Source organism: Chinchilla lanigera, unplaced genomic scaffold (assembly GCF_000276665.1).
Source record: "Chinchilla lanigera isolate Chin_1 unplaced genomic scaffold, ChiLan1.0 scaffold00076, whole genome shotgun sequence".
NCBI classification, from domain to species: Eukaryota; Metazoa; Chordata; class Mammalia; order Rodentia; family Chinchillidae; genus Chinchilla; species Chinchilla lanigera.
This window is the reverse complement of record NW_004955477.1, coordinates 2,503,578-2,519,957: the sequence shown is the minus strand read 5'-3', so window position 1 is coordinate 2,519,957 and position 16,380 is coordinate 2,503,578. Positions and strand designations below refer to the sequence as shown.

Sequence of the window (16,380 nt, the reverse complement as noted above, 5' to 3'; positions counted from 1 at the left end):
TGCAGGTAAGGATGTGGGAAAACAAGCACCCTTACACACAAGGGTCAGGAAAGTGAACTGACATAACTCTCCTGAAGTAGAAAAAAGCAATGTGCATCACAGACCCACAGTACCTCACTAGAATGCCTGACAAATACTTAGAAATGTACAAAAAGATGTACACACAGGGTATTCATCAGGGTTAAGTATAACAAGAAATTTAGAAGCAGCCCGTGTCCAACAATAAGAGTAAATGCTGTGGTGGTCCATATGATAGGATACTGCACAGCCACAAAAACTGCCTTGTGAAAATGTTTAATAAGCACAGAGGAAATTAGTTTTAATAAAATATTAAGAGTAAAAAATCAAGTGTCAGATGCAGATACAGGATTACTTCAAGTCTGTGCTAAAATGTATATGCAGACATAAAAAGGTTGTAAAGATTAAGCATGATCTGTGTTATTCTAGTGTAGTAGAATGATAACTTTTTTCTTGTACTTCTCTGATTTTTTTCTATCTCCTTTAGTAAACACGAGTTACTCTACAATTAGATTAAAAAAAAAAAAAAAAAACCACCTGTGTTTTGAGAAGAAAATGAAATCTACTAAACAAGGCTCTCAAGGAGAAAATATTTTAAGAAAAAGTGCCAAGAGGTTTTATAGGCACCTTATGACTGAGACATATCACAAAGGCAGCTCTACACAGGTACTCCCTAAATCTTCCCCTGGTCTCAGTCCCACTGTGGTGGTGCTGGGGGCTTGGTGGCTGGGGCCAGGACATCTGGTTTTAGCCAAGGCTGCAGGAACACAGTATCTACTCCTGGCCCTGACTCTCCTTGGGCTGGAAATGCACACAGACTTAGCAAGCCTCAGTCAGGAGCCAAGCAGGGTCACCCTCATGCTGACACCCAAAGAGAATGCAGCTGGGGGCAGTGCTGGGCAACAAGAGAGGGCAGCCATAGCCAGAAATACCAGAGGGAGGAGGCGACAGAGGAGAAATACCAAGTGGTCCTCATCAAAGGCACAGGCTGTCCCCAACACCCCATAATTAGGACTAATACCACGACAATCAGGAATTAAGTACATTTATTATGCCCAATCCTCTGTGGATAACTACAGACTTTGCCCTTATTTTCTTTTTTCACTCTTTTTTTATTGGTTATACAGATTTCATTCATCTTTGCATGTAACTCTGATACCCTCATCATGCTTCCTTGCCCCAACACCCCCAGTTTCACATTTTTGGTGGAGAGGTTTCAATAAATGTATTTTTTTCATGTCCACCCCACTATTACCCACAGCCACACCCCTCCCCTCCCTCGCTTTCCCTTCCTCATGCCCAATATAGTTTCCCTTCTACAGTCTTGTCTTTTTTTTAAGATTCCACATATGAGGGAGAACACATGATATTTGTCTAAGTCTGCCTTATCTCACTTACCATGGTGGTCTCCAGATCTACCCATTTTCTTGCAAATGATAGAATTTCTTTCTTCCTGTAGCTGATTAATACTCCGTTGTGTATATATGCCACATTTCCTTTATCCAGTCATCTGCTGATGGGTATCTAGGCTGGTTCCCCATCGTGGCTATTGTGAACTGTGCGTCAATAAGCACAGGTAGGTAGGGGTCCCCATAGTATGCTGACTTGGTTCCAGTACATAGCAAGGAGTGGTATGACTGGGTCACATGGCAGCTCTACTTTTAATTCTTTGAGGAACCTCCCTGCTTTCCATAGTGGTTATACTAACTTACATTCCTACCAGCAGTGTAGAAATGTTATTTTTTCTCAGCAGCCTTGCTAGCATTCACTGATTTTTTTGTTTGTTTTTGTATTCTGACTGGGGTGAGACAAAATTTAAGGGCTAAAGATGTTGAACATTTTTTCATATATGTACTAATAGGTCATTTGTACAGTTGAGAAATGTATGTTCAATTCATTTGCCCGCTGGGCTGTTTGGATGGGCTATTTGATGTGTTGGTGTTAATTTTTCTGAGTTCTTTACATATTCTAGATATTAATTCTCTGTCAGAAAAGTAGCTGATAAAAATTTTCTCCCATTCTGTAGACTGTCTCTTCACTCTTAGCTGTTTCCCTTGCTACACAAAAACTTCTTAATTTAATATTGTTCCATTTTTGATTCTTGCTATTATTTCTTGTGTATTGGAGTCTTACTCAAGAAGACTTAAAAAAATCAATGTCTCAATACATTAATATTGGATTAGCTGAGAAAGAAATCAAGAAACAATTTCACTCACAATCGCTTAAACAAAATAAAATACACAGGGATCAATCTACCCAAGGAGGTACTGTGGAAGACCTCTACAATGAAAATTTCAGAAAACTGAAGAAAGAAATTGAAGACGACACAAGAAGATGGAGGGGTCTCCCATGTTCATGGATTGCCAGAATAAATATTGTCAAAATGTCACACTAACACAAGTGATCTACAGATTCAATGTAATCCCCATCAAAATACCAATGATATCCTGCATAGAACTAGAAAAAACAATCCTAAAATTCATACAAAAGATCCAGAATAGCCAAACCAATTTAAGGCCAAAAGAGCAATGCTGGAGGAAGCACAATACCTGACTTTAAATTATTCGACAAAGCAACAGTAATGAAAACCAGTACCCAGCAGGTACTGGCACAAAAACAGACTCAAAGACCAATGGAATAGAAGAGAGGATACAGACACAAAACCATACAACTACAACCATATGCTTCTGAATAAAGGAACCAAAAATATACATTGGAGAAAAGACAGCCTCTTTAACAAATGGTGCTGGCAAAACTTACAGCAGATTTAAACTACAGTTTTATCTCTCACCCTAACAAAAATCAATTCAAAGTGGATCAAAGAACTAGGTATAAAACCTAAAAGTTTGAAACTTCAAAAGACAACACAAGGAAAATGAAGCCAAAAGGTCATTTTCTTTTTAATTTTTAAAATTAGTTTTTCTGACATTGCTGGAGACTGAACTCAGGTTCTCAGGCATACTAGGCAAGTGCTCTATCACTGAGCTACATTGAGTTTTTTTTTTCGAAACAAGATCCGGCTAAATTTCCCAGGCTAGTCTGGAACTCATGATCTCCTGCCTCCCAAATATAGTTGGGATTAGAGGCATGCACTACTATGCCTGATATCTGCTATTTTTTTTTCCTGTACTGTGGATTAAATCCAGGGTCTTTGTGCTATATCTCTACCCCCTTTTTATTTTTTATTTTGAGACAGGATCTTGGTAAGTTGCTAAATTAACCAGGATGGGCTTGAACTTTCAATCCTCCTGCCTTAGCCTCCCAGAGTTCTGGAATTACAGGGGCATGGCACCAGGCCCAGCATTCTGCCCTACATTTTGATAGATCATCCTGATATCAAGAGCCCACAAAAATCACATCTGCTTACCCTCATCATCTAAGATCTTGGGTGACTTTTTTTCCTATACTTTGCATTCTGCTAACAACATACATTTTAATATTTTTCCAAGTAGAAAAATGATGTTGTGCTACTAAACATGCCTTTTCAAACTTTATTTATGAAAGCTAAGAAATTCTGACACACCTAGCCCCTTCTACAGAATTAGAGAGTGGCGGGGAGAGCTGGTAGCAGGACTGGAGGATAAACGATCTTGGGTTCAATGCTGAACTTTTCTGTGACTACTCCTTTAATGCTGTGGTTCTTCCCAGGGGAGGCCCTTTCAGTCTCATAGCTTAGGAATGAAGGTGATACTGCTACACCCAGTGGGTGAAAGCCAGGGATGCAGCTGCACATCCTCCAAAGCACAAGAGAGCCCCCACCACAAAATGATCAGGCCCCAAAATGCCAACAGTACCATGCTCAAGAAAGCCTGTCTTAACCTTCAGCTGGGAATCAAAGTACCACTCAGGGGACTGGAATAAGGATGTCATTATATGAATGGTGACAGTACCCAGGTATGCATGGCACCCAAGTCATTCAGTGCACTCCAGGTCCTTCCTCTCTAAGCTTCAGGCTCATATCTGCGAAAGTGGCCCCTCCACATGCCTGGCTTGAACAGACTCCATGTTAAGATTGTACTATCTGCAACCAACAGAACTGACAATCATGGAAAACTGTCCAAACTGCCTCACTACTTGGGCTTTCAATAAAGCTACACAACCACACACTGAATCAGAAGCCTCAACCATGAGAATTGGATGTTTCTCAAAGGACTCTTGAAGGTGTGCCATTCCTTCCTGATTCCTGGACCCTGGGAAGGGTCTGGTTACTTCCAAGCAGTTTAAGTTTCCAATCTATTAGGGTGATTCTGGCATTCTTATTATTTCTAGGCTGCTGAGGAAAGGTTAGAATGAAAATTGGATTTGGGAGCTACGTCCATTTGAGTGTGGGCTGAAAGCTCCTCAGTAGCAGGATGCAATGTGGGTCTCAGGAAGAAGCCACTGTCAAGGGAAAGACGGGTGATAACTTTATTGATTAAAGTAGCTTGAAAAATTCAAGGTTCGCCACAGCCTGGCACTCAGGCAGCTAGACAGCTCATCATGGGTATTTTTCATTAAAAATAAGGATGCAGGAGCAGAGAATAATAACAAGCTTGCAGATAAGACACAGTTCATCTGTAATGGCCTTTTTTGAAATGCTGCTTAAAGATGCCTGCACATCCTGAGACGCAAATAATACTAATGCGCATTTCATCAAACAGCAGGCTGGGGGAGTTAAGAAAGCACCATTGCTACTTAACCATCTGTCAAGGGGAAAGCAGAACTGTCACTTGAGAGTGGAAGAGGGACCATAGTGTGGGAGGTCAACATGGTACAGCTTTGATATGTGTGCTGGAGCCCCTGGAAAAACAACTCCTTAGCTGCCCAGGGCCACAGATGCGCAAGGATGCCCCAGGCAGCTGTGGAGACCAAACCCAAACAACCACAGTGATTGCCAGGGGCCCAGAGACCTAACCACCCAGCTCTTGCCCCAAACCCCACGACCTCAGTATCCACAAACAAGCAACCTGGGTTGCTCAGACCCCATGAGGGCAGTTTGTCTTCCAGAATGTGAAAGACACTGACTGTAAACAGAACTGAAAAAAATGCCAAGGAGAAGAAAAAGGAGTGGAGAGTCACCCAAGATGGATTATGCAAACAAAACCAAACATACTGCCTGGATGTTCGGCTCCCTCTGATTTTATTTTCTCGGCAGCAGCACGGTTTTGTGTGCTGGTGTTGTCTGGGGAGGCAGGTGCTAAGATGCTTGTGATCATACTACTGAAGATTTTCAAATACCAGGGTTTCTCTGTTTTGTGCTAGGGACTGCACTCAGGACCTGCCTGACGTACACTAAGTACAGGCTCTACCACTGAGTTATAGCCCAAGTCTCTGAATACTTGTTTTTACACTCAGATTACATTAACCTTTCTCCCACTCTCTTACAAATTATCTAAGAAATTTATTTTGCTTTTCCAGTGGTGGTGGTGCACGTAATCCCAGCACTCCAGAGGCTGAGGCAAGAGAACTGCTATGACTTCAAGGCCAGTCTGGGCTACATAGTGAAACTCTACCTCAAAAAATAAACAAAGACGGGGCTGGGGATTTAGCTCAGCGGCAAAAGCGCCTGCCTGGCAAGCGCAAGGTCGTGAGTTCGGTTCCCGGTACCAGAGAAAAACAAAACAAAAAATAAAATAAAATAAAAATAAACAAAGAACTTACACTAGTCTAATTTCACCCTACCAGTGGGATGTAAGTATACACAGAGTTGTTTATATTTTAAAAATGGAAAACAAGGCATGGTAGTGCATGCTTAATAATCCCAGCATTCAGGAGTCTGAGGCAGGAGAACTGCCACAAGTTCGAGGACAGCCTAGGCTACACAGAGTTCAAGGACAGCTTAACTACATCATAAGAACCTATCTCAAAAAAACAGGAAATCTAAGCCACCAGATTTGTAAAAATAGCTCAGTAGCTCCCTATGAGAGATGGGTAGAAGCAGAACAGAAGGAAGAATACAGAAGTCACACTGCTTTGAATATGTCCTGTCTTATGGGTTTGACTGGGGAACCACATAGCATTTTATATAATTATGAGGCAAATGTAAGTGCTGATAAAACAATTCCCTAAGAATTAAAAATAAAGTGAGTTCAAAGAGGATCCTATTGAGAGAATACCATGCAGAAAGGCATTATTCCTTGCAGTTTTAAAATACAATTGTTTTGGTCATAAATCTCTAATGGGAATTTGCTATAGGGGGGAAAAGAACCTGCACAACAAGAACTCTTCGCTGTGCCAGCGTTTCACACATGCTGGTATTACTGTTACTTCACCCAGGATGAAGTGCATGCACAGTGCACGGTGGTGGTGAAGTGGCAGTCACCATATTGCGCTGGCCCTGGCTGTGGTGACAGGATTGGTGGGCTCTGGCTTCTTTTACTCAGCATGCTTTTGGGATTCAAGATTCATATGTGTGACAGGCTGAAGCAAAGCAAAAGATTATATTATATTCTTGGGAACTAAAGTTTCTCTCAAGGAAAGGGGAACTACAGATAGAAGACAGAGGAGATTTCACATAAACCCACTAGCCTGAATCTCAACTGGAAGCTTCAGGATGAACTCAGGATGTGTTTTGTATTTAAATATATATATTTTTCTAAGCCTTGTTGACTAAAAAGGCTTCAAAATTATGAGATCAGCCCTGTAGCAATGAGATCTGCTTATATCCCAATTATGATTTTTCAGTACTATTTTCTACTGAAAGTACAACTAAGTGCAGCTCCTTGGAAGGATAGTGGATCCAGACCAAATGCAGAAAATGCACCAGGCAGGTCTGAGCACTCTGTCACAACAGGCAGTGAAGAACCTCCCAGGGACCACGGGGTCAGGTCAGAAGGACCCGTAGGCCAACCTGAGCAGGGTCCCATGGGTCCGAGCTGAAAGAACTGGAACATCAATAAGATAATAACTGCAATGCACTGAAACGCACCAGTATGTGTGAATCTATCAGTCTGTAATGATATGTGTGTTTTAAAATCTCATCTGTCACCCTGGGAGAATGCTAGAGAAGCAACTCATTATTTTGAAAACTAATAAAGGGAGAGAAACAGGCATTTACCCGGTGTTTTTTACATGAGCCTCAAGGTAACAAGTAGTTGATGAGAAGTCTTCCTGCACATAAGTAACCCAGAGGAAAAATGAAAAAGAAATGATAGGATTCAAACATCATCATTCTGTGACCCTCAATGCACTGGTAGAGTTACCCCTGCTCATTAACAGCACTGTACACTACACAAGCACACAACTGGCTGTCCTGTGCCTCCTCATGGGGGCTCACACTATCATGCAGGAAAGAATCTCTTCACAAAAACTGAACTTGACTCCTACCAAGCTTTGGAATCTACCAAAACACAGACAATAGAGAGTGCAGACAGAATGTTACAGGACACCACTGGGCTGCAAGGGACAAAACCTAGAGCCAAGCAAACTGTATAGGACAAGGGACCTGGCTTCTTCTTCAAAGATATAAGAAAAACAGGGGCTGGGGATTTAGCTCAGCGGCAAAGCGCCTGCCTGGCAAGCGCAAGGTCGTGAGTTCGGTTCCCGGTACCGGAGAAAAACCAAAAACCAAAAAAAAAAAAAGAAAAACAAAAGGAGGGATTAATACACTTAAGAACTGTAACACCTAGTCACAGTGCAAGGATTTTATTTGAACCCTGATCCAAAGAAACCATAAATGATAAAAACCATTTATAAGACTAAAAAATATGAACAATGACCGGATATTTGATAATAAAAACTTATTGTTCATTGTATTTATATATGATAATGGTATTACCTATGTTTTAAAAATAACCACTACCTCTTAGAGATATACAGAAATATTTATAGGTGAAATGATGGTTTTTAGGTTTTGAGTCAAAATAATCCAGGGGAGAGGAGTAGGCAGGAGAACAGATTAATAACCAAGTGGCTATTAAACTTAAAGGATGTAGGGGCTGGGGATTTAGCTCAGTGGCACAGCGCCTGCCTGGCAAGTGCAAGGTCATGAGTTCGATTCCCCGGTACCAGAAAAAAAAACAAACAAAAAAAATAAACTTAAAGGATGTCCCAATAGCCAAATACAGGACAATCTGAGCAATAAAATAATGATAAAAATAAATTGTAATTCATACAATATAATCAAAGGACCTGGCTTCTTCAAAGATATAAGAAAGATATAAGAAAAACAAGTGTCCTTGATCTACGCTGATACAAGCAAGTACACAAATGAAAGAGAAGGGAAGGTTCTCCCTTACAGTAAAGAATGATGGAAATAACAAAATGCCACTTGGGAAGCACCAGAGTAATGATAGGTTCAGATAAGAATTACTGATGGATGCTCAAATTAGGAGGGAAAAATGATTAAAAAGAGGATATCCACACAGAATCAAAGTATTTTCCTTCAAGACATTTACTAAAAGGGACAAACAGTAACTTCACAAGGAGGAGCCCTAGCAGATGCCTCTGTCTGCAGTGATCAAGGTTACCATCACTAATGATGGAATAAAATGATGTAAGGAGGGGCATGGCACCATTTCTATGTGATCCCTGCCAAAACTGCATAACCTAAATCCAAGCATGGAGAAATACCAGGGAAACCAAATGGAGGGATATCTTATAGGATAACTGGCCATCACACAGCAAAAATGTCACAGCCAGCAAAGATAAAAACAGACTGCCTCAGAGTAAAGGTCACCAGGGGACATAAATGCTAAATGCAACATGCCCCCAAAGCAATCTGTGTATGGCTCATGACATCTGAATAAGGTTTCTGAATCAGCTGTCTTGTATCAAAGTGAATCTCTTGGATTGATCGTTCTATAATATGGTATACATATCAAAATTTGAGGCAGTTTGGTGAAGGGCACATGGGAATTCACTGTACCATTTTTGCAACTTTTCTGTAAGTATGAGATTACTTCAAAATGAAAAGTTAAAAGCTGGGCATCGCACGGCTGTAATCTCAGCACTCAGGAGGCTGAGGCAGGAGTATTGCCATGAGCTCAAGGCCAGCCTGGGCTACATAGCAAGACTCTGTCTCAACAAAATGAAAAGGAGGAAAGTTTAAAACAACTTTTTCCTTTTCTTTCTCCTTGTCCTTGTCCTTGTCCTTGTCCTTGTCCTTCTTTTTTTTTTTGTGGTGCCTTGTAAATGCTAGCTAGGTAAGCTCTTTACCACTGAGTTATATCACCAACCTCAAAACAATTTTTAAAGTGGATATTGGTTTTTAATTATTGAAACTCAGGGATGTGTACCTTGCTGTGTTGCCCTGCCTATGCAGATACTTCAAATGTCCCAGTGTGAGTGTTACAGATGTTTTGGAAATGTAACAATCACATGCAAGGTGATTTAATTTAGACTGGATCCCAACAAGTCACCTGTGAAGGAGCACTTCTGGACTGGGAGTGTGGCTCAGTGGTAGAGTGCTTGCTTAGTATGTGTGAGCTCCATCCCCAGCCATGCAAAAAAAGCAAAACACACACACACACACAAACCCATTTCTGAGACAAACAGGGAAATTTAAATATGAATTGGCATTAGATAATAAGGAATTATTCTTGATTTTTAAAGGCAGTTTTTAAAGAGGTAAAAATACACATTACATAACATTCATCACTGTGACAGTTTAAAGTATTCAATCTGCAGACATTACATCCGTTCATAATGCTGTGCAACCATCACAACTATCTGGTGCCAGGATATTTTTTATCACCCCAACAGTGGCCTGACACCCAGGACGCAGTTCTCCACATTCTCCACTTTCCCCACACGCTGGTGGCTACTAATCTGCCTTCTCTTGCTATAGACTGACCCATTCTTGATATGCCATATAAATGGAATCGCACACTGCGTGTCCTTTTGTGACTGACTTTCTTCTTTTATTGAGCACAATGTTTCCAAGCTTCAACCATATTATAATATGTGCCAGTGCTTTGTTCCTTTTCATAGCTGAACAGTATTTCATTGTGTGAATCGGGCACATTTGGTTTAACCATTAATCAGGTGATAGGCAGGCATTTGCATTATTTCTTTTAGATGTTATAAATACAGGTACCATAAACATTCATGCACAAGTTTTTGTTTGAACAGGTTTCACTTCTTCTGAATATATACTTAGCAGTGGAACTGCTGCATCATATGCTAAATTCTATGTTCTTTAGGAACCACCAAATACTCTTCTGGGGCACTGGTACTCTCTCTGACACTCCTACCACCAATCTATGAGGGTTTCAATATTACTGCCATTTCTGTTATTTTCTATTTCTTTTTTTCAATAGCCATCTTAGAGGATGTGAAATGATACTACTTGGGTTTTGATTTGCATTTCCCTAGTAAGCAATGATACCAAGCATCTTCACATGGGTTTCTTGGGGCTGGGGATTTAGCTCAGCGGCAAAGCGCCTGCCTGGCAAGCGTAAGGTCGTGAGTTCGGTTCCCGGTACCGGAGAAAAACCAAAAAAAAAACAAAAAACAACAACAAAAAAACCATGTGTTTCTTGACCACTGCTAGAGGTTCTAATGCTTTGTAGTTAAATGCAAAATGCCACTGGTTTTAAAATGCATACTACAATAAGAAAGGATATAATAAGTCTGAGATTTGCTTTAAAACATGATAGCAAAAAGGTAAGTTCTTTAAGAGAAAGAAAAGGGCTAAAAGAAGGGAATATGTGTAAACCAGGTCAAAAATGAATCTGGTTGATGAACACACAGCGGGCACTCTTAGTCTCTCCACTTCTGTATATGCTGAAATTTCTTAACAATAAAAAAGTTCTGCCCATTCCTACCTGGTGGGCTTCCACACCCATCACTTCCAGGGCGCTCTTGAAAAACTCTGGGGAAGGTTTTCCTACCACCTCGGCTTCGATGCCACAGGCGTACTGAGAGAGAGAGAAGGGTACAGCATGGGTTTGGGATCCAGAACAGGTAGGTGTCCAACCATGGAAAGACCATCTTGATGTGTCCCCAAGGGTTGGGCCTTGACACGATGGGACACCATGTGAACATCATGAGTCCACAGTGGGCTGCCTGGGATGCCCAGGGCATCCACCACCAGTGCTGGCACCCACTCCAAGGCCCCTCCACAGTGGGAAGTATCCCACGGGTAACAGAGCCACAAGGCCCGAGAACCAGCAGACCAAGGTTCTTATCTGCTTACTCAGCTGCAAATTTACTCATTGTCTGCCTCACCCCCAAACCCCACTGCCAGCTCCATCACAGACTCACCTAGGAGAGGTCCACAGCCCCACCCACCCACCTATCTGCCCATCTCGCCCCACTGAGTGCAGGCAGGCAGGAGCTGCTGCAGTGTGGGGATGGGGTGTGACCTGAGCTGACCTGGGACAAGAGCCCCAGGAGGGGACAGCTGAAAAGACAGGGGTCAGAGTGGAGGCAGAGGCTTGATGGCCTTGTGACTGGAGGGAAGGGTTGGGAAGGAGGTCAGCAAGTGTGAGGTACTACACATGACCAGGGTCAGGAAGGAGGCTTGGGGCCAGGGATATAGCTTAGTGGCACAGTGCCTGCCTGGCAAGCGCAAGGTCCTAAGGAGTTTGATTCCCAGTATAAAACAAACAAACAAACATGTTTTGGCCCGGGATATGGCTCAGCAGCACAGTGCCTGCCTGGCAAGCATAAGGTCCTGAGTTCAATTCCCCAGTACCAAAATAAATAAAGGAAGGAAGGAAGGAGGTTGGGGTGGTCAGCACAGACAGGAAAGCCATTGGTTAAAGAGGAAAGTGGCAGAGTGCGCCGGGAGGGGACAGATGGGGAAGGGGACAGACAAGAGGGACAGAGGAGGGCAGAGTAATATGGAGGCAGCCACGAGGCCAGACCTCAGAAGAGAAGGAATGAGTAGTGAGAAGCCCAAACAGGAGGGCCTGCTTTGAAACCAGCAGGGCTGCTTGAACATAAGACATACCCTCTTCTCCAAAGACCTGAAATAGTGTCATCATCTGGCCATGAAGAGGCCTGGGAAAGAAGAAGGGCAAATACCTCGAGTGCTTTCACGTAGGCTCCGACGTCCAGCATCAAGCCTGAGGTCTCCTTGTAGTAGCGTCTAGAAGACAGCAGAGGGGACAAAGTGCACTGAGCCATGGGTACAGGTGAGGCACACAGAGTGACCAGCGGAGGTCAGCACAGGGAGCCCAGGGCCAGAAGCTCTGGGGATCCACAGGTCATCCAGAGTGGCCCCTGCTGCCAGCCTCGAAGGGACCCACACAATGATTAACTAGGCACCCCTGGGGAGAGATGGATCCAGCTGTTAACACAGAGAAAGATAAGTGACCTGTGTTCTGGGAAGCGACAGCAGGCCCATGGGATGTGGTAAACCCCTAACTGCAAATAATTAACCCCTAATTGCTGCCCCAAGAAGAAAACTCCATTCGTTCCACAGCACCCTGCCGCCTGTTAGCCGAGGTCAAGCAAGGTGCCAGGTTTTGTGGGCACCAGATGCTTCCGTGCGAAGACAAGAACATCCTGCCCCATGTGTGGAGGCCGAGGTGGGCTCAGCTCACAGGAGCATCTCTTCAGATGGTTGCATCGCTCCTGTGAGCGCTGTGGTGCTTCCCGGAGCCTGGCCAGTCCACCCCATGTCAGGTCTGAGCCTCAGGGCAGACATGGTCCCGGTTACATGGCAGACCAATCTCAGGCTCTCTAAGGTACGCCTCTGGACGGTAAGGAGGGGAGAAGGTGGCTTGACCTGTGCTGCTCTAAACATGGGCTCGATGAAATTCAAGAAGGAGAAGGGTCTGATTTTAGAATTATTAGTGTTCTGCCACCCACAACATGTTTCTCTTCTCCTACTCCCTGCCCTTCATAGTTAGGGACATTAAGGAGATGGCATGTGAGAGACACATGAAGCAGGTTGATTTCAGCATCCACATCCTCTCTTTGCTTCCCAGTAGTGACTTCTGGCTATTTTCACCTGTAGGCCTCAGTCTCCTAATGTATAAAATGGTCAGAACAAACAACCTACCTCATGTATTACTGTGAAGTCGGGACAAAAAAACGAAGTAGACTACTTTATTATCACAATTTCCTTAACCAGGTCTAGAATTTGGGGAGGTTTTTAAATAATTTTTTTCTTTTCAATTTTTTTGTTTGTTTTTTTGAGACAAGGTCTTGCTATGTAGTTCAGCTGGCCTGGAGCTCACTATGTAGCCCAGGCTGGCCTCTAACTCACTACGATCCTCCTGCTTCAGCCTCCTGAGTGCTGAAATTACAGGTGTGCACCACTGTACCTGGCTAATTTTTATTTTCCATTAGTCCATGTTTGTAGTACATAATGATTACATCCCTTGTGAGGAATTCGTACGTAACACATCTTAATTCTTTTTTCATCCTCTTTCTTTTCCCTTCTCTTCCCCTTCCTTCCATCTTTTGGAGGTCCTCTTTTTGGTCCCCTTTCTACTTGCAAAAGATCTAGCTCCTTATTTCCTATATCTATCTTTTATTTTGCTCTGTATTTACATTTTGGGTTTCCTGTATAATAGTTTTAAAGAGACACTGAATGACGAAACAGAATTGGCTGGGAAGGAGGCTGGCTGGGCCAGAGGTGGTCTACCTTACTCAATCCCCTGCAGCCATGACAGACACAGCTACCCCACAGGTCCTCTGTGGGTCTCAGAAATACTTCCAGACCTGGGTAGGCCCTCCTACCACAAGAACTCCCACTGACATAGGGACAGAGACAGGTCCACAGACAAATTAAAAGGGAAGGACATGGGCAATAATAAAGGTATCATGCTGCCATGGCACCTTGCCTGAGCCAGCACTAGATAGGGAAGGGGCAGGGAGACAGAGAGGCGTCCCACAGAAGAAATGCTGAAGCTGAGCTCTGAAGGGGGAGGTTACCCAGCTAAGCAGGAGAGGAGCATCTGGGCCCTGGGTGCATCCTGGAATCACACAGAGCATTCTGCTGAGATCCATGGTGCACCACACTGCCCTGGGCAAGTGTCTGCAACAGGCTCAGAGGCCATGACCTTTGTTCCCCTGCCTTCCTTGCCCCCATGACCTCACAGAAGGGGGATTTGTAGGTGGCCACAGAAAAGAACCAAGGGGGACAGGGAGGGCTTCCCTGAGGAAATGACATGTCAGTGTGAGTCAGGGGTGGAGGCCAGTGGTGAGGAAAGACCACATGAAACACTGGAGACACCTACTCAGCAGCAAGGAGAAACTGCCTAAAACAAAACCATCCATTGTGACCAGGGCAGCTGCTTGGAGCTGAGGACTCCAGGTGTTTCTGAGCCCAGACCTGGAAGGAGATGGGAAGCTACACAGACTGAAGCACACCCTTCTCATCTGCAAAAACCCCCTCAGGAGATGCCCAGGGAGCAACTCTAATGGTCTCAGATTCCCCTGAGTCTTCCTCTAACAAGAAAGACGCCTGGACTTTCTTGCATTTAAATTTAGCCCCGGATGGGAAAAAAATGAATGTGCAACTCAGAATATACAAACAAAACCCTGTCTTTGTTATGCCAATCTTTACAGTCCAAAGAGAGCACGGATTCTGGAAAATCAAAATTAAGACCTTTACTGTTTCTTTTTTTTTAACGGAGTCAGGGCTGATTTTTAGAAAACTCATTTTTAAAAAAAAAAAAAAAAAAAAAAGAAAACTCATTTTTATTCATTCAGGAAAATAAAAGGCCATCTTGAAGTCAACTCTTGGTCAAAAACATTTTTAGAAGTACGGTAAATAAAAGTACTTAACTTTCCCATACTCTAGAGAATCGATATATTTCTCCTTTGCCTCTGACATAACAGTGCACAGCAGCCTTGGACAGGCCCCTCAAGTTGCAGCTGCAAAGGGGAAACTGTGGACCCTGCAAAGAACAGGACAAGGCAGGAGGAGCAGTCAGATCTGATTTTATGCTTTATTCTCCTGCCGATTCCGATTATTCAGCACAGCCTCCCTCCAAAATGACCACTTGACCTTTCCCAGAAGAGTCATTAACCTTCCATAGTCTGTCGCGTAAACAGCTTAATTTTCTGACAGCGGCATGACAGAAGAAATTACAAAGCCAATTCCCACTCTCAGGTCCAAACAGATGCCAAATGTAAATCACTCCATTTCCAGAAAGACATCCTGCCGCAGCCCCACTGCCACTCCTGACTCCTCCTCCGCAGCCCGCATACCCTCACCGGTGATCCTCCAGCCTGTGACGGTGTGGAGAAGCTGTGATCTCACTAACACTGCCAAATCCTTTTTCTAGTTGTAAACATCCCTCCATGACCCATGTCAAAATCTACCTGCTAGAGACCCTGCTCGTCTCTCACTAAACCCGGGCCTACTGCAGCATCTGTTGCAGTATTACACAGCCAAGAGCAACTGATTCCTGTTTTCTCTTCAATAATACACCGATTTTGTCTATTACTCATAATCTGGAATAAAAACTTCATAATTAAGAGACAACTTTAAAGAAAAAAGTTTTAACAAAAATAAGTCATCATAGAGCTTCTCCATTCTGCTTGTTTCTTGGTGTGGGATTAAAAACTCCACACCAATGGGCCCCACACAGAGTGAGGCAAGCCAGCCAGGGGCCGCCATTGGTCTCATATTAGTAACTGAAATGGCTAAAGATTGTAAGGAACCATGATGTTTAATTTTATATTTCAATGTGGCTGGGCCATAGTTGACCCGACAGGTGGTCAAACATGAGTCTAGATATTTCTGTGAAGATCTTTTTTGGAAGAGATCAACACTTAAATTGGTGAACTTTGAAGAAAACAGGTCACTCTCCGTTCTGTGTTCTGTGGGTGGTCAAATCCAATTGGATGGAGAATTTAATAGAGCAGACTAGTCTCCTCTGAACAAGAAGGAATCCTGCCAAGACACAGCACTGGGACTCAAGTACAGCACGTGCCCAAGTCTCTATCTTGTAGCAGACTTTGGATTACACCTGTTATGGTTTAGATATGAAGTATCGTCCACAAAGACTGATGTTTTGAGGGCTGGATCCCCAGTGCAGCAATGTTCAGAGGTGGGGCCTAGAGAGCTCACTGCGTGAGGGCACTGTGCATGTGGATGGGTTTATCCAGTGATGAGTGCATAGCTGAATGGGCTGTTAGGAGGCGGGGTACAGTTGGAGGAATTAGGTCACTGGGATGTGTCCTTGAAGGGTATATGCCAGTGGTGACAGACCTATGACATATGTGCACGGTGGGCTGTTTGTTATCACTGAAAACTCTAAAAGGTTTGCCATTTAGAAAAAAAAAAAAAAAAAGTTTGACTATAATCTGTACCTGGCCTCTTCTTTTCCGCCTATCTACCCGTTTCTCAGCTTCCCAGCTGCACAGGTAAGTAACTTTCTTTCGCTATGCCCTTTCACCATGACGTTTCTGCGTTAGACCCAGACAACCATGAACTAAAACCCCTGAAACCATGAATAAACCTTTCCTCCTTTTGTT

The 16,380-nt window shown here is 43.4% G+C and overlaps 1 protein-coding gene across 1 annotated transcript in view; it reads right to left on the bottom strand.

Annotated features, from left to right (window-relative positions):
• Lhpp (phospholysine phosphohistidine inorganic pyrophosphate phosphatase) overlaps nucleotides 1–16,380 on the bottom strand; it is a 126,228-nt gene that overhangs the window by 86,930 nt on the left and 22,918 nt on the right. The window contains exons 4-5 of the mRNA XM_005401973.2: nucleotides 11,968–12,031; nucleotides 10,764–10,856 (exon numbers count right to left, since the gene is read on the bottom strand). Coding sequence (XP_005402030.1) covers nucleotides 10,764–10,856; nucleotides 11,968–12,031 — 157 coding nt within the window. The remainder of the gene's footprint in view (nucleotides 1–10,763; nucleotides 10,857–11,967; nucleotides 12,032–16,380) is intronic.